Genomic DNA, 18,488 nt, shown 5'->3' with positions numbered 1-18,488 from the left:
TTCAAGGTAAACTACCCGGATTCGTGACTTCCCCAATATATCGACCAGTGATTGTTGTCTCTCACAGACACAGTCTGCTCCTTTCTAATTTGAACTTTTATTATGGATCATCTGATTGACATTAATTACATCAACATGTAAGTGTTCCTCGATCAAATTGTTTTTGTTTCCATATATTTAAAAAAAAACTATATTTTCCTTTTCTTTTTAAAGATAATGTTTAGGCAGTGTGTATGTATGTAGCCTAGCTTACTGTTAGTTGTTTCGTGTGGTTTCATTTAGGTTATAGATTCTTAGCTGTAAGGTGTTAGACATGGATTTGGTTTGGGTTTGGTTTCGATACAATTTCTTTTAAAATTTTGGACATGCATATGGAATATTGGTTTAAGGTAAAACATCATTATTATTATTATGATTATTGATTGTTTCATATCATAAGACTTCAGAACGTGATATCAGAACGTGCAACGTTTTTGCCTAGGCATAAAGCTATTCCTGGATGAGTTTCTAATCATCATGTTCGCCTATTTTATTAGAACACATTTCATCCAAAGGGCCACTGTGCACCATGGGTTGGCACGGCAGTCTAGTAGCCTATAAAATAACATTCCATTGGAATTCGTATTGTGATGTGGGGCTATATATATATTTATGTTTAGAGCAAATAGCCTATATATAGGTATTGTGATAAAATACATCTACGGTATGATAGTCTTGATCCAAGGCTACAAGCTTGAGAACCAAACCTGCAGCTACTTAGGCAACAGTGTCTTTGTGATGGTCATTGGTCACAGGTTTTATCTAAAGGTAAAGTTGTAGGCTACTCAATAATCAAGTGGTGTACAACTGGTCACTCACTCATAGAGGTACAACAAGCAGCGAAATATTGGTGTGAGAGGATCATGATCAATATTGCACAGTCGACTGTGCAATTATATGGTATAGATATGGTATAGACTCATCAGATACTGTTACCATCTAACGACTCATCAGGAATGTCCCTTTCCAACCTGCGAAATGTGTGAATAGATGTCTGTTTGGTTGCCTTGGCTGTTTTTGTTTGTCAAGCTGTTGTTTGTTCCATCTGTATTGCAAATTATCATATATGGGCACAAAACATTATCTCCACTTTTGGGTCCTGCTTTGCTTTGAGCCACACACACACTTTACACATTATTCAGATTCTTGTGACAGGGGGTTATTGGGACAGAAAATATGTAATCATGTCCTCCTGTGGTTTCTCCAGGTGTCTGTATTGCACAGCAAGCCACCAGATGAGTCAAACCCACCATGTTCTCCCCACAGCAGGCGAAATCCTGGACTTTTCCAGATTGTCTACCACCTACCATGACATGGAACTAAAATACAGACACCACAACAACAATGTACAAAATGTTTGTCTGCCTCCTGTCTTGTCGCATCTTCCATCTGGGAAGAAGAGAATCAAGCGATGAGAGTGCGGTCTTTCCAACACCAACTCGGGACTCCTGAATCGCTACCCTCAACACTCTCGTATCTAGCATAAGGGTCTTGAGCTCTACAGTGTTGTTAGCTAAGCTGTTACGCCGCAGTGTGTCTATGTAGGTGTTGCGCTTCTTGCCTTTGCCCTGGGTTGGCTCCCAGTGTCAGTTTGCTTGCCACTAGTTCCGGCGGGTGCCTGACATAGTGCCCTGCCTGCCTCATCCTTCTCTCTATGACTTTGTCTGCGACCTGTGGTAGGTCCCCGTAGAGGACCACGTTTCTAATGTGGTCTGTCCATGTGACACCTAGTGCCATTCGTAGGCGTAGCATTCTTGTGTAGATTCCATCCAGGGCCCTTTCAACCCTCACAAACTTGTATCTGTGTGTCCATCTGGCTAATCTTGCACAGCACTCTGCAGACCAAATTTCTTGTGCACACTGCCAGTAGGCCAGTGTGTAAATATCTTTCCCCCTTTTCAGAATTCTTAATCTCAGTTCCACTGTCCCTACATTTTTGGGCAAAACATGACATCAGATATCCACATGAAATTCAGTTTTGAGAGGCAATGTCCTGCTAAAAGCACGAAAAGCTCTTGCAGAACACAGTTGTGCTCAGTAGCTCAGTGCAATACTATATTTCACATGTCGAAAATAGTCGACCTACAAGCTCACAATTCGTGTTGCAATGCGTGCTCGTAGATTGGCTATTTTTGGCCAGTGACACAATCATAGAAGTAAGTATTTAATTGCACCTAAAACTCATTCTGTGCAAACCATAACCTGGACAAAACCTTTGATGCTGATGAATGCTGTGCATCAGCTACAGTGTTTTCTGTAGCTGATACATGCCTGGTGTGATCAAGGTGCTTTATCTTGAATTGTTTAATATGAAATGAGTGGTTGTTACAAAATGTATGCTTAAAGAATAAGTCAAGTAGGGTACATGTTCAGTATGTTTAATTCTCAAATAAGTGACGACAAAAATAAAAACATTCACAGGGAGAAAAAAATGTGATCTGTACAAAACAATATACATGCAAAGAAATAAAAAAGTTATGGAATTTATGAAACATGAATCTGGAAACAAAAAAGGAAGAAAGCAACGTTGAGGTATCAAATCCATGTTTTTCTGTTTTTAATGGCCTATGCACACCTTTATAATAAATAATAGGTTAGTAAATTAGACGTCCTCTTTCTGGTATTTTGGATCGAGTCGTGACATACACTAAGCATTTTCATGTTGATAAAACAGTCGGCAGAGCATTATGGGTTTTAATTTCCAGCAAAGGCATCTTCAACATGCCAGGGCGAGTGTCACTGATGATAGAAGCATTAGTTGTTCCACTAGGACTAAGTATAGTTCTTGTTTACTTTGTGTTAGGACAAAACAAGAACTACCTTATGCCTCCGTCAATATTTGAAAAGAGGTAGGTCTTCTATGGGGAAGAGGGTAAAAAAAAGATCATTTATTTTTGGCAAATAAGTGTCTACACGAATAAAGAATGAATGGCATGTACAGTATCTAATGATGTATAATAATAAGACACTTAAATCTTGAGATTAAACTGCTCACTGCATGTGAATTATGACAGCAAGTGTCTTTCATTCCCATTTCCCAGGACTGCAATGAAGGCTGTGAATAACGAAATTAATTAATAAACGGGTGTAAACAATCTTCTCATACGTATAGAAAGAATATGCCTAAATTAAGCAAAATATAATCGCAATAAAATATCTTAAGTACTGTAAAGCTAGGGCAACTTTGGTGTACCAATAACTACATAGGCCTACAGTACAAAAAGAAAAAGTGTCAACATGATTTTGATCAAACCATAAGTGCCGTGTAGATTGTGACTCCTAAAATTGGCCTAGAAGTCCTAATACTCAAAATCAAATAAACACAACTACCAGCAGAGCTTGCAGTACCACGTACATGCTTTTCTCTAGATTTATTACAGATACAACAGATGTCTTCATAAATAGTTGCATAAAATGTTAAAGCCGCAACATTGCACATAAGAATCAGAAACATAACATACAGTGAGTGCATTTACAGTAATCTGTCCCCTCCCCTCCCTCCCCGCTCGCTTGCGTCTGATTGGCAATCCCTGCTGCCACTCGGGCTCTGCTGCCCATGAACAATCTAACGTTACATCTGTGTGATTCATTTGTCCCGCCTCCCGAAAGGCAGGCTTCCATTTTGAACGTTGAGGGAAAAGAAGGCAGTTAAAAGTCTATATACAAAGTAAGGCTTAAACATCTTATATTTGCGCAACATAAGTTTGATCTAGTAAAAGCAACAATGAATCGTTTTTGTCTATCGCTTCTTTTCAGAGGTTTGGACAGTGCAGCATCATCACTTGTAACATGGTTGCCATGGTATCTTAAGGGTGATTTATAATTAGTTGCGCTCCAGTGCGCAACTAAGTATGAATCAGGCATTAGATTAGGTACGTATGGTAAGCTCACATGGTCAGATGTAGAAATGTCTCAGCAAAGCCAGGAAGCTCGGTCCCTGGAAACTCAAGAGTAGTGTCTATGGAGTCCAAAGTAGCATGGCAATCTTCAACTGATGAGCATTTTCCAATTGTTTTTTATTCTTCTTATTTGAACTCAAAACAGGTTTTTGAAAATTTATGGACAGCATTTTCTCTTCTATACAATATTTCATTAAGAAAGGGTTGCTTCTCAAAGTCTTTGAGTGACGTACAGAGTAAAAGAGCAAAAACGGAGCGTCTCTCTCCCTCTCTAGCAGTAAGAGGGAAGGGGCAAACATTGCTCTTGCCGCTATCGCTAGCTTGTTAGCATTGCCTTCCTCCTGAAAGCTTTGCTACTTTGTGCAGTGGCGTCTAGACTCCATCGCTTGGCTCTTTTGATCGGCTCAAACTCCCACAAAAGGAAAATAAATTACTTAATACATTTTTTTTTTCTTTTTACATTTGTGTTTTACTAAAAAAATCTGTTTTTGAGTTGAAACCAGCAAGCAGCAGTAGACAAGGACATCCATCTTTGTTTGATTGGCTGAGAACTCTGTTCTCTAGGGCTCTGATTGGCTTTGGACCTCAACAGGTCTCAATTTCATTGGTGAAAGGACTACAAGACTTTTATAAACGGACATTCTCTGAAAGAGGATGAGATCAGCATACATTATTTTCCCTCCTTTTATTTCTTTCCATTCAGGCTTCTGAGATGCCCAACTCCGGGGGGAACGCTGCATCCCTACAGCCTCACATCTTGTGGAAACACCACACTATTTGTGTATCCAGTTTGCTCTGTTCCATAACAAGACATAAGGCAGTATAGGGGTCGAGGGAGGGGGCTGGAGTAGTGAATCTCTTCGTCCCCTCCGTCCATCTCTCCCTCCAGCGTCAGACTCTGGCCTGGAGGCGGCTTTGGATGAAGCTCTGGATTCCTCCGATGGGCCGCGCGTCAGTCTGGTGTTTCCTGCGGTCTATGAAGCACACCAGGCGAGAGGTGTCCAGGCAGCACTCGGCCCTGCCCCGGCTGTTGTTGTTCCCTGTCCCGGTTTGTAACCAGGGCTCCTGGAGGCACAGGCCGACCGGAGGCCTCCTGGCGGGATCTGTCCTGAGCAGCAAGCAGACAAAGTCCCTGGCCTCCTGGCTGACGGCGTGGAAGTAGTCCCTGGGGAAGCTGAAGTCCAGCCGGCAGATGTTGAGGCACGTCTCCTCGGCACTCTCGTCTAGGAAGGGAGAGGCGCCGCTCAGCAGCACGTAGGTCACCACCCCTAGGCTCCACAGGTCGGAGGTCACGGACACCGGCTCTCCGAGGACCAGCTCGGGGGAGGCGAACTCGGGACTGCCCAGGAGGGGGTGAACATAGTGGGCACTGTTGAGCTGCACAGCATCACCAAAGTCAGTCAGTTTGACCACAGGCTGGCCGCTGGAGTCGTGGGCCACCAGCAGGTTCTCAGGCTGCAGAGAGGATTTATTCGAATTTATTACACACACAATTAAAGAAGCAGTTCCTGGGGAATGGGCTTGCTTAACAGCTGTAAAGAAAAAACATGTTTAGTAGAAATTGCATTTGAGAGGAACGTACAGTCAGAAGCATAAATACATTGATTAGAAACAGCATTGAGTGAAAAACAGTAGTGCATGTATTGCAAAACCTGAAAATACTATAAAATCCTTATAAACTGATCGCAAAAAGTATAACATATCACAATGGATCCGAACAATGTTGAGCTGAACATTTTACGTTTTTAAGTTTGAATGACGTTTTAAGGTTTCACGGTATGAAAGATAGAACTCTATTTTAATAAATAAGTAAAAAATAGTAGTAGAAAATCTGATGGATTCCAGAACAAGCTGAACATTTTAAAGTTTCTAGGTGAAAGTATGAGAGAATTGATGGGCTTGCTGCCAGCAAGCTCACTAACGATAGTCACAGGTAACACAATGCATTTTGTAATGGGTGAAATAAACATACTTTTACATCCAAATGTACTATTCTGCAGTTGTGAAGGTAGAGTAAAGCTTCCAGAATATCCCGGAGGTAGCAGGCCACTTTCTCCTCGGTCAGATTCCCCCAGCTCACAATGTAGTCCAGGAGACGGCCTTGATCTACCCTAAAACACAAAGGACACACTTCAGACCGGCATCGCACAAAACCCTACTTAAGCGATTCCCAACCTGTGGGCCAGGGCCACTGTTTAACCGTGAGGATATTGCAAGTGGGCCTCCAAAGAATTGGCAAATCGCTAAGATTGCAATGATAATAACAATAATATACAACAATTCATGTGAAAAAAAAATCATGGTATTTTGCGCTTAAAACCTTGAAAATTTGACTGTTCATTCTAAGTAAGTATGTTTCATTGTGATACAGATTTTAGTTCCATTGATCCAAGCTGGAACACAATCGATTGATCGATCAAAATAAACATGCTGTGAAAAGGCCAATCCATTTGACCACGTAGAGTCGTAGACCCATTAAAACCGGGAAAGCATCCGTGTCATTTTAGATTTTAGGGTTGGCTATTCAAAAATAGCAGATATACAAGCTTGTACATCTGCTATTTTTTGAAAATTCTTTAACCCATTAAGACCTGGAACTGTGTCATTTTTAAATTTGAGCTAAAAAGCATTATTTTACACGTTGGGCTATTCAAAAATAGCAGATATACAAGCTCATAGTGCTGCACCAAGTGCCGCGCTACGAGCTTGTAGATCTGCTATTTTTGCAAAATCGTGAAAATGTGTGCAAAATATATATTTTTTTAAAGCAATTTTTTTCAACTCAAATCTTTGCTTCTGGGGGTCCCTGGAACAAGATATTTTGATGGGGGTCCGCGGCCAAATACATATCATTTTGGGGGTCCTTGACATGAAAAAGATTGAGCACCACTGATATAGAAACATAAGTTTTTCAGAAAACTGTTGGGATTTAGGAGACATGTAGAATCGGCTTCAGGTCTCAATGGGTTAAAGTGTGAGAACTACTTTTTTTTTAAGGCATTTGTAGAGCCCGAGACACATTGGAGCTCTTCCAGTGAGCCCTGATCCAGAAAAGGTTGGGAATCGTTGCTCTACTTATTTACTGACTGCAAAAACACAGAGTCAATGTCAGGGCACCATTCTACTTGTTCCACACTCACATCTCCAGGACGAGTGCGTAGCTGCTGGAGGTCTCGTACGTGTCGATGAGACTGACCAGGTGGGCGTGTCGGAGTCTCTGGAGCAGGTTCAGCTCCTGGGTCACCTGGTCTCGTCTCATTAGCTTCTTGTTCACCAGTTTGACCGCCACCGAGCGCTTGGTGCCTCGGTCGTCGCACCGCTTTACCACCGCAAAACGACCCCTGAAGGAAAAAGTACAAGCTTTGCTTAAAAATGGCAGTTTCAATGTCAGATAGTCAAGTCAAGTAAATTTAATTTATAAAGCGCGTTTACAAACAACCAGGTTGACCAAAGTGCTGTACAACATGATAAAACAACCTAAAAAATAAACATAATTTAATACATACGTTTTGTTTGCTTGTCATCACCATTAGCCTACATGTTCAACTTTACCATCATCATAAATATCATTATAATTAACTGTAAAACGTTGCTTTATAGACTTGAGTGTGCAGCATGGGGGACAGTGTTAAAGGAGTAGTTCACCCAAAGAATGACACATTTTCTATCAATTTCACACCCCATGAAGCCTTGAATTCATGGAGATTTTTTTGTTTTTGTCGCATTCCTAAGCCAATAATTTGATGACTGGTTGGCTGAGCAGTAGGAGACTCCGCTGGTCATCAAATTGTTGGCTCAGGAAAACAAAAAAATCTCCATGAATTCAAGGCTTCGTGGGGAGTTTAAATGATAGAAAAGTTGTCATTTTTTGGGTGAACAACTCCTTTAAAGAGATGGACATAGTTACCTGCCCAGTTCTGCAACCTCAATGTATTGAGACTCAAAGTTGTCCTTCCAGATCACCCTGACTCCATCACTGGACACAGCTGGAACCAACAACAACACACAACACAGCAGATCAATGCAAGGTCATGCTTACAGTTGTATATAGAACAGTGGTTCTCAAACGTTTTCATGTGAATGACCTATAAATTAATATGTATTTGGCCCATCTGAAAATATCCTGTGCCCGGGACCCCCATACAAGATTTGTGTTGTTAAAATGTAAAAATGAAAATATATTTTTGGGAAAATAGCAGATATACAAGCTCACAACAGACCCGTTGTAAGCCTATAGATCAGATTCTTGTCTATAGGGTTAAATTGGTTGAACTGATTTACACATTTTGTGTCCTTGAGGAATGCCGCAAGGACCCCTGGGGGTCCCAGGATGTCACTTTGAGAACCGCTGATATAGAAACTATAATCAGGTAGAACATTTAATGGAGAATTTTGTTTATACAGAGATATGGATACACTGTCTATATAGTTTTATTATGAATATGTACAAATGCCAACTTTCACACCTAGTACTCTGAGGCTGGCCGATGACGTCACACTGCCCAGGTCGTTAGTGGCCACACATGTGTAAACACCATCATCCTCAGAGGATGCGCCGACTATCCGCAGGGTGGCCTCGCCCGTATCACTGCAACACACACACACACACACACACACAGGCATTGAATGCATGGATTAAAGCAAAATTAAATGTTGTACGGCCTAATGTGTCAATTTGTGAAACATTATGAAAGGAACCCCCAACTCTAGCACAACACTATATGTAAAATTATGACACCTGCCAACCAGGTGAAGAAATCACAGATTGAGACTTTAATCTTAGCTTTTATATCTGAGACTATTAAGATTTTATGGACGATGCTTCTGAACATGTTACTAGTTTGACCACTTCAAATGCTCTAATCTTTTAAATAATAACCGAAACCGTCTATTTTCGCTGCGCAACATGCTTCCATAGAAGACATGCTGGCTTCTATGGAATCCAAATGATCCAAATTGATAGTTCAGTGGAGAGAGACTGGAAACAGGTAGAGAGTGAGGGAGTCATGTGCAGCAAAGGTCCGCCGGGGCCGGGAATCGAACCTGGGACTCACTGTCAGACACCACCTGTGCCATAACAACTTGGCTATGTATTGGCGCCTCCAGCAATATTTCTTTACCTGTAGGCAATGCTGAAGCATGCATTTACCCAACATTAAGCCATGTTTCTTTACCTGTAGGCAATGCTTTAAGCTAACATTAAGCCATGTTTCTTTACCTGTAGGCAATGCTGAAGCGGCCGTTGTTAGTGAGGTTGCTCTGGTTGGGGCTCTTCCAGGTGACAGTGGCTTTGGGTCTTCCACAGACCTTACACCTGAGGGTGACACTCTCGCCGTTGTCACAGGTCACATCACTCAGGGGTACGAGGAACTCTGGGGGAACTGGAGATAGAGGGCCAAAGATCACACGATGTCAGTAATAAGAAGGAAAATTAGAGTTTTATCTCCATCTCACTAGGAGATAAAGTCTGGAAAACAACTACTGCCTAAATTGTCTAACCCGAAGTACAAGGTTACATGTTACATGCCGCCTCCCAGAACTTCCTGTACTTCTGGTTAGACACTTTAGGCAGACGTTCTTGTGCAGCCTAACACTTATGATGCTCCAGGATGTATGCAAAATGACAAGTTGACTAAAGACTTAAGATGATGACTGATATCACTTACCATCATAGATGTAGTTTGGATTTAGAAGCTGGAAAGACAGAGCAAACGTGACAGATGAGAAAAGGTAATAATAATAAATCATGATAAATTAGAAAAATGTCTAAATACCCTGAAGTCTCCTAAGATGTACGCAACAGCCTTTCCTACCTTTACAGAAACCTTATTGGCCAGGCCTTCTCTGGACTTCCTGTACCCGTTCTCCAGCTTGACTTCTTTCTTTCCCTCCTTCTCCTTCTTCTCAGACTTCTTGCGGATGCGTAGGGATGTGTGCCACGATGACGACTTCCTACTTCAAACACAGACAAACAGATGAACCACCCTATTTCATATTTTAATCGAAACACCAGCATTTGTAGTACAGAAAAACAGGGGCAGGGTAATTAATCAGTTTGCAGGTTCCACATAGCCGGGTGGAACTTTATATTTGGGCAAATATTTTGATGACATGTGTAACTCCATATTTGTGCATGATTTGGGGGAGAAATACATACATACACACACAGACAAGACAGACACTGTTCTACGCCTATGGTTCTCAACGATAGTTCCAGGCATCACCAGGGGTCCAAATGGACCCTTACGGGTCTGTAACACTTTGGATTTGACAGTGCTGATTGGGGTTCCAGAGATAAAATATTGAATCAAATGCGGGTCCGTGGCATAATGCATATCGAACTGGAGGTCCTTGAAATTCAAAAGGTTTGAGAATCATTGTTCTAATACGGCTCAACCCCCCAGTCCGTCCGTCTCACAAATGAGACAAACAGCCCCTGAGGTCTTACTTGATGGTTCCGTCGGGGCAGTCGGGGATGATGGCCGAGGTGTGTCCCAGCACGTATCCGGGGATCCAGCCCTCGGCGGCGGGGCCCTGCTCGGTGGCCGCCCGGAACACCAGGAACATGTTCTGCTGGTTGCTGGCCAGGATCTGCACTACCTCGCCCTGCAGTACGCTGATCTCATCCTCTTTCACTGCCACGTAGTCCTGGGTTACCAGCATGGTGGACACACTACTGCTGCTGCTACTTTCACTCTGCACACAACACAATTAGTAGTATTATGATTAAAAACACACATGTACTGTATGAACACGTTTAAACGCTAAAGTTGAAATCTATAGATGTTTTTATTTAATTTCTGCTTTAATGTAGCATACCAGTCTTTTTAACATGCATTTGTCACTCTTACTTTGAAAGGAGACATATTGGCCTATTCATGACTGTTTTTGAAGTCTGATGTCTCTAAATGATGTATTTTAAGTCAACTGCGTCATAGGTTTTCTTTTTAACATGCATGTGGAGAGGTTTAGGTTGTGAATACATTTAGAAAAATTGTGAAAATTACCAGTGAAAAAGGGGGTAGGAGTTTGTAAGTTTTAGACTTCATCCTACTCCTTTTCGGACATTGTTGTTTTCTGTTTTATATTCTTTTTTTTCTTCTACATTGTTTTATAGTCTTTTTTTAAACAATGCTCAAAATAAAAAACTCATTCATTCATTCAAAATCCATATTTAACACATCGGGTGCCAAACACGGTCTGAACCGTGTGTTTACATAGTGGCGGTTCCGAAGCTTCGGTCACGGTCATGAACACGGTCTGAACCGTGATTTCAGTCTTTTTGTTTTTTTTGTTTTTCTCCGCGCGGGCAGGGCTAGAGCAGCTCTGGGAGCACCCATTGTAATCCTGCGAAGGAAGTGCCAGATCGCTCACCGGAAACACTTTTTTTCTCCCCCATCCGCTTCCTGTCTATTTCCTACTTTGAAACGCCTATATCTCCGAATCTGTTTCCTGTGGGGAAAAACGGTCATGCGCGATCCCCCCCCCGTTGTAACCCGCGAGGGGAATGTTATGGTTCCAGCCTGTAGCCAGGCTCATGGCAGAACATGAATCGATGCTTTTTTTTGCGTGGATTTGCTTGTAACGCACGCGGAAACTTTAAACAGCAAAGCGCAGTCAATGGGGAGAATGCTGGCACCCACGGTAAGTTGTTATGAAAAAATGCTGGCACCCGATGTGTTAAGTCCCATATTCATGTATATGCATGACAATTGGTAGGGTGGATTAGCTTATGGCACAAAAAAATAGTGAGAAAATTATACAAAGTGCGGTAAGTCTTGAGTGATTTTGAGGTGTTTAACATATGTTTTGAGAAGCATCAGGCTTCAATAACAATCATGAACAGGCCGGTATATCTACAAAAGATATCAATAGACAGTTTTGAGGAATCAAATCCTATCAAAGTAAAGAGTGTCAAAGGATCCACCTCAAAAAGGCTGGTATGCTGCAATAAACAATACAGCAATCTCTAGTGGTTAGTCAGGGAAAAGGTCAAAGCAAGACACAAAGTCAGGAGATAAGCAAGTGTGAACAGACATTAGGAACAATCTTCATTGAAGTATTTTTAATGAGAAGTGTACACATATTAATCATTTTCTTCTTGGAAAACTAGTAAAAAAGAAAACTGGGATGGCGAGAAGAAGCAGGAAGATGAAGAGGTCTCCGTTTCATTCATCTTTGTTCTGTCATTCCAGGCAAAGAGGAGGAGGAGGAAGAGGGAGAGTTAAAAAGTCCAGTACGTTTGTGGTGATGAACCACAAACGTCTTGAGGTTAGTTTGCAGAGAGAGAGACACATGAAAGTAAACACACCCATGAGGAGAGCGAGAGTGGAGGGAAGGCCGACCACTTAGCCTGGTGTTAGTGCGAGCTTAGTTAGAGTAGGGAAAAAACAAAACAAGACACAGCCTCGATTTAAGAAACGCTGAAGAAGAGTTGAACAAGCGCCGTTAAGGGAAAGTGTAGGACCTCAGTCCAAAAAGCGTTAGGGAGAAGAAGAGACAAAAAACTACCTCTGCTGCGACAGAATGAAGTATCTTCAGTAAAGACAAAAGTTGTGTGAAAGCTAGATAGGATGATGCCGGAGAGCCGTGAAGACGGTGACAGAGAGCGATTGCAGAGTAGTACAGGATTTAGGATTAGTAGAGCTGGTTGCGGCGAGACAGGACATGGCGGGGAAAACGCCTTGCTGCTCCCGTCGTCCGCCGGGTTAGTGAGCACAGCCCCGAGGCTGTAGGCCGCGGACAAGCCTGGGCAGCGGGTAGTTATCTTACCCCGTTACTCTGGGTAGACTGGATGGACTGCTCACTGGCTGAGGAGCATGTGCTCATCCGGTCTGCCTCCTTGCTGTGCGTGGAGTGTCTGTGGGTTTGGCTTTGACCGCCGGACCCGGGGCCCGTCTGGCTCTGGTTCTGGTTTTGGTTTGGTTGACGCACCGGGCTCTCCCCCGCCTCCCCCGGGAAGGTGAATGAGCCCGGCCGGCTGGCCGGAGACCCCGGCATGGAGCTCCAGAACCCGGATCCGGAGGACCTCTGGCCGGGGCTGGGAGGGGGAGGGGGGAGGGCGTCCTTGCCAAAGGCAGGGGTGGCCAGAGGGGGGGCCATGGGGGAGATGGCACCCGGCCGAGGTTTGGAGTTGGGGGTGGTGGGCAGGGGTCCCACTGTGGCACGGGGAATGGGGGCTACGGCGGTGGCAGGTGTGTGGGTCTGTGCTTGGTCCTCTGCGGCCTGCAGGGGGCGCTTGCCCTGGGGACTACCACCCCCGGGGGGGAGCGAGGGAGGAGGGACAGGACGGGGGGACCCACCTGGATCAGAAGCAAGCAAAACCTCAAATCTCCTTCTTTATGACATGAACACGTTTCAAATGGACCTTGCAGCAACGGGGCCCTTACCTGTCATCTTGTTGGGGCCGTCTGCGTCGGCCCCGGGGTGATGGCGTAGGGGCTGGGGCAGGCGGGACGGCTGGGGGATCCTGGACGGCCGGCGGGAGCCCCCCTGGGGGCAAGCGGGGATGGCGCTCGCCTGGGGGGCGCCACCCCCGCAGCCGGCGGTTACAGCCGACCCACCGCTGACGGCCACCGGAGCTCCCACACCGGGTATGCATGGCCCGCCACTCGCCCCTATGTGGTTCCTCTGGTACTCTATGGGGGAGGTCAGAGCTGGGATAGGGGAATGGTGGAAAAACAAAGCCATTGACATTTCCTCGTTATTCTTAACTAGAGTCCGACTGATGCCATATTTTTAGGTCTGATGCCGATCCCTATTTTGGAATCCTACACCACCGATTAAGTCGGACTCTATTTGACAAACTGTAATTAAGTTTCTATTTGAGAACGTTTAACTCATAAGCAAACAAAAAAAAAATACAAATTACATGAACATTTTGTAAAATATCTTTTAACCTTGATTATTAGCCAATCTACAAGCTTACAATACATTGTGAGGTTTTTGAATTTTTAAAAAAGGTTTAAAACCGAGACATCGGCTGCATTATTGACAATACCAATGTCGTCAAAAAAGGCTATATTCTTAAATTCAGCCACAATTGTGTGTTTGTGCGTGCGTGCGTCAGCCTACCGTTGAGGAAGTTGCGCTGGCTCTCCAGTATCTGGCCGATCTGAAGCATCCAGACCTGGCGGACGCCTGGGTGGGACGAGTGGAGCACAAAGGACTCAACTGTGTTGTTGGACACCCGGGAGGTCAGCAGGAATTTACAGGGGTCACTGTCCACGTTCTCCTCCAGACCCAGACAGCTCACCTGCAGTACAGAGAAGAACCCAGCTGGAGCTACACTGATATAAACCATCCTTGTCTATGAGATGTAAAAACTCAAATGGTTTGAATGGCACACATGAGCTATGTTCTCCAAATAAAAGACAATCACTCATCAGCATCGAGGAGGCAGTTATTATTTTGTGGATATTTGTTGTGGAGAGGGAGGTGCAGTATGCAGAAAAAAGGCAACAGAGGCTGTGCCGAGACTCAAAACAGTGTAATTTGTGCATATTATGAAGCCTGATATACATTTTGTTGCACGCCTATGTCGCGCGGCGAAACTAGCCGATCGACAAGCTCACACCGCTTTGATCCGCTATTTTCGGCAATAAATAAAACTTGGAGTAAACTGGTTTGAGTCTCAGCACAGCACAGATGGTTACCCATCTCCCTTGCATACTGAGCCGGCACAATGCTCTGTTATCTTCACATGACACACTGGCGGCCATTTTTGAAGCCAGGACGTTACCTTGATGCTGTTCTTGTAGAGGAAGCCGGGCATGGAGAAGCCTCTCTTCTTGTCCAGGGGCTCGCTGAAGATCACCAGCTGTTCAAACAGAAAGACCCTCCTTTCCTTCATGCGGCCCAGCAGACCCCCCTCTGGGTCGGCAACCAAGAAGGTGTCCTGGAGCAGCAGGCGACCCTGAGCCACCAGCTTTCCCTAGGGGACCAAGGGAGGAACGGGGAAAGAGAATGACGGAGAAGAGACCAATCGTAGACATGTTAGGATGGATCAGGTGTGTTAGGGAGGATAAGCCTAATTTATACTACATAGTACAATGGCGTTGCTTGACGAAAGGAACATACTTTCAAGCCAACAATGTGCCGTGACACGACGTACAACATTATGACTGTTAGCAATTCTCTGCCTTTTGAATTTCAAAGACCCCCAGTTTAAAATGCATTAGGCCACAGACCCCCATTTGATACAATATTTTATCCCTGGGAGCCCACTCTACACTGTAAAATCCTCAGTGTTAATTTAACTTAAATGGACCCATTTGGTTCCATTTGTACAATCTCAGAGTTACAGACCTGTAAGGGTCTATTTGGTTCCATTTGTAAAATCTCAGAGTTACAGACCTGTAAGGGTCTATTTGGTTCCATTTGTATAATCTTAGAGTTACAGACCTGTAAGGGTCTATTTGGACCCCTGGTGGTCCCTGGACCCAACATTGAGAACCAGTGAGTTAGAGAATAGGATATCTTACATCAAATCCTTGGAGTCTGCCAACGTTCATCATATCGTTGCATCTTTTTGGCACTATGCACATGACTTCCACCGCTTTCTGTAAACGGACGAAAATGAGCAAACGTTAAATCGAGCGGGTAAAGCACATTGCGTTTTCATAACGGATGGCACACAAACTCAGTCTCTTAGCTCACCTCCAATTCCACAGTCTCTAGCCCAGCCTTTTTGGACAGCTTGAGGAAATCCTAAAAAAACAAAAAAAGAGGAAATTGGGACCTTAAGAGTAAAGCTCTGACAGCTGCAGTGTTCAAACGTTTTCATACAGCGTTTATCTAAAAGCTATGTCGATTAGATTAGAGGACCACAATAGAAATAAGCCTTAGGGCTTCATTGCGTTTTTATCCATGGTGATATTGTGCCTGCTATACAGTATGCTGTGGAAGTGCTGATGGGCTCTTTCCTTTTATCACCAAATCATCAAACGACTGGTCGACAAGTGGTATAGTATGCAGTACCACTTGTCGACCAGCAGGTAAAAATTACATATCTCCCCTGAGCAAGCAGGCAGGCTCTATTATTTCAGTCGTCAAAAATGTCAGCACTTGCGCAGGAGACCTGGGTTCGAACCCGGGGTAAGCCATGAAGTTACAGAGTGTAGCTTTAAGTAATCTAAGCCTGAAGGCAGTGGCTTATGGTCTGGTGCCCCTGCCCTGCTATAGAAGAAGCCCTACCTTGAGCAGTAGCTGGTACTTCATGATCCTCTGGACGGGTTTGATGAGCAGGTCAGTGATCTGCAACCGGTGACCCAGACGTTGCTTCAGGTCCTACACATGGGTCAGACGTTCATACACATTTCACAACTCTTATCCTCATCCCAGTCATTGGTTCCCAAACATTTAGCCCGAGACCCAAATCAGAAATCTCTCTGATTCCGGGACCCAAACTAGTGAAAATAGACGATCTAAAAGCTCACAACACGTGAGCTTGTAGATCTGCTAAATGCTAAATTTAGTGTATATACACCATTAAATTTAGTGTGTCACAGTTTTTTTGAAGAAATTCTTTAAAAAATATATTTTTTGTTCTTTTTAAATAAAAATCAAGTAGAAAACTAAATAAAGGGATATTCACTTGCAGGTGATAAAAATGGGGTCCTGACTCACTGTTTGGTCAACAGTAGGTTATCCTATTTTTACTGATAGTCTAATTTCCTAATACTGTGCTCTCATTGGCTGTAGCACGGATCTCCTCGCAGAGTGATCGCAACCCCATTCATACAGTATGATTTCCAGTCGGCGACAAAGCCAAACATCAAACGTGCTAGATATCTAGAAACGCTCGGGGAGGCATCGGCAAGCTAGAATCGCGGCCGGATCGTCTTGCAGAGCCTTACACACACACCGCGAGCAAAACCTCAGTGATCTTGCGTCAGATCGGGGGTCTTGTCGGCGAGCAGAAAAAGAGGTTGGCGAGAGCATAATCGGAGCAAATATCTTGCAGTGTGTGTAGTAGCCTTAACAGAGATCAAAGAATCCCTTTGTAGCTGAAAGTAGTACCTCAAAGTAGGTGTCGATGTACTCTGAGGCAATGTGCTCCGACTTAGGCTTGTTCTGGCAGTACACAACGTACATGTTTAGCCTCCGCTCCTGGGGAAAGACACACACACACACACACACACACACACACACACACACACAGGTTTCAGACTTGCCTTAAAGTGCACTCAACCAAACCAAAACACAGAACAGAAAAACCCATAGACTGGGAGAGAACGCTTACACAAACCTGTTTGACAAAGAGCGGCCCTAGTCTGTCAGGATCCTCTAGACACTTCTCACACTCCCCCAGGAAGAAACTGTCCAAGACAGACACATGCGTGCTGATTAGCAACGAAGCGGCACTGACAATACACCCTATTCTCACCGTGTCAGGTGCGTCACTACTTACTCTTTGTGCCAATCAAAGATTTGATGGATGTTGCCAAAGACAATCTTGTCTTTCCCCTTCATGTCATCCGGAACCCCTTCCTCCTTCATTCGGCACATGTAGCCCTGAAACGGTTGATGGTATGAGCACAGTGAACCTCATACGCATAACTGGGATGTACAGTGAGTGGAATGCGACCAATGCTGTATTTTTGGGTCGCATCCGATCCTGATTTTAGAGAGTGCATAATTGCCAATAGCGATGTTGCAAAAAAAGTCAAATAATGGACAATATAAAGTAGCAGCCAAACCAATATATCGGTCTAATTTATAGTTAAAGTCAAAGACACACTCACCTCCACCACCAAGCCCAGATCCCTCACATAGTCTCTCTCAGTCTCCACCAACTCCAGCAGTATGTAACTACAGCAACAAGAACACACATGGCCAGGTCAGAATCATGTTTAATACAAAAACTATAAAAAGTCACTGTGTATTTGTTTTCTGTGACAGAGGGAGGAATGGAGCGGTACATACTGTCGCCTCTTGAGGACGGCGGTCTTCCGTTCGTCCATCTCGTCGATGGGGGAGGAGGAGGAGAGGAGCGAGTTGTCGGAGGGGTTGAAGGAAGGAGAGCTGCTGTCGCCTTGTTCCACCGACAGAGTGCTGGGCCGGTCCTCCAGGGCCTGTGCGTGGAGGAGGAAGACCAATGAGTAATGTTTGCGTGCATGTAGATCAATAGACCTGTATTGATCCCATGAGGGAAATTCAGTTGTCATGGCAGTACCGCTGTATGAAACACAGGATAGATAGATACAGGAACAAAGGAGGAATAATAGTATCAGGTAGTAAAAGTACAGGGGATAGGAATAAGGTACCAAAAAAAGACGAAAGGAGATTTAGGGTCCTTGCTTGGGCCCCACACTTGGACCGCCCAGGATTTGAATGTTGTATGAGCTATTATAAATATGGCATAAATATGAATTTACCTCAATGTATGCAAGTCTATCAATGTACATAAGTGTACATAAACAACAAATAAGTACAATCAATCAACTGTATATATGACCTATATACATTGCGTGTGTGTGTGTGTGTGTGTTTGTGTGCGTGCGTGCGTGCGTGCGTGCGAAGACATATTTCAGGAGAGGCATACCGTGG

The 18,488-nt window shown here is 44.0% G+C and overlaps 1 protein-coding gene across 5 annotated transcripts in view; it reads right to left on the bottom strand.

The window, feature by feature from the left end:
* Positions 1-2,401: 2,401 nt before the first annotated feature.
* The window catches only part of trioa (trio Rho guanine nucleotide exchange factor a), a 97,318-nt gene continuing 81,231 nt past the window's right edge, over positions 2,402-18,488 (bottom strand). For 3 of the 5 annotated variants that reach the window (XM_084081148.1, XM_084081150.1, XM_084081151.1), the window contains 21 exons: positions 17,865-18,013; positions 17,684-17,750; positions 17,350-17,453; positions 17,188-17,257; positions 16,959-17,048; positions 16,134-16,226; positions 15,597-15,647; positions 15,422-15,499; positions 14,680-14,871; positions 14,013-14,193; positions 13,328-13,594; positions 12,711-13,240; positions 10,387-10,634; positions 9,752-9,893; positions 9,605-9,632; positions 9,157-9,319; positions 8,405-8,526; positions 7,846-7,924; positions 7,079-7,279; positions 5,911-6,049; positions 2,402-5,393 (listed from right to left, as the gene is read on the bottom strand). In XM_084081148.1, the coding sequence (XP_083937274.1) occupies positions 4,830-5,393; positions 5,911-6,049; positions 7,079-7,279; positions 7,846-7,924; positions 8,405-8,526; positions 9,157-9,319; positions 9,605-9,632; positions 9,752-9,893; positions 10,387-10,634; positions 12,711-13,240; positions 13,328-13,594; positions 14,013-14,193; positions 14,680-14,871; positions 15,422-15,499; positions 15,597-15,647; positions 16,134-16,226; positions 16,959-17,048; positions 17,188-17,257; positions 17,350-17,453; positions 17,684-17,750; positions 17,865-18,013 (3,558 nt within the window). In that variant the 3' untranslated portion in view covers positions 2,402-4,829. The remainder of the gene's footprint in view (positions 5,394-5,910; positions 6,050-7,078; positions 7,280-7,845; positions 7,925-8,404; positions 8,527-9,156; positions 9,320-9,604; positions 9,633-9,751; positions 9,894-10,386; positions 10,635-12,710; positions 13,241-13,327; positions 13,595-14,012; positions 14,194-14,679; positions 14,872-15,421; positions 15,500-15,596; positions 15,648-16,133; positions 16,227-16,958; positions 17,049-17,187; positions 17,258-17,349; positions 17,454-17,683; positions 17,751-17,864; positions 18,014-18,488) is intronic. The other 2 variants (XM_084081149.1, XM_084081152.1) reach the window with 1 other exon arrangement.

Source organism: Gymnoscopelus microlampas (assembly GCF_963454915.1).
Source record: "Gymnoscopelus microlampas genome assembly, chromosome: 15".
NCBI classification, from domain to species: Eukaryota; Metazoa; Chordata; class Actinopteri; order Myctophiformes; family Myctophidae; genus Gymnoscopelus; species Gymnoscopelus microlampas.
Note: the sequence above shows the minus strand (reverse complement) of the source record. Positions and strands in the feature narration are given on the sequence as shown.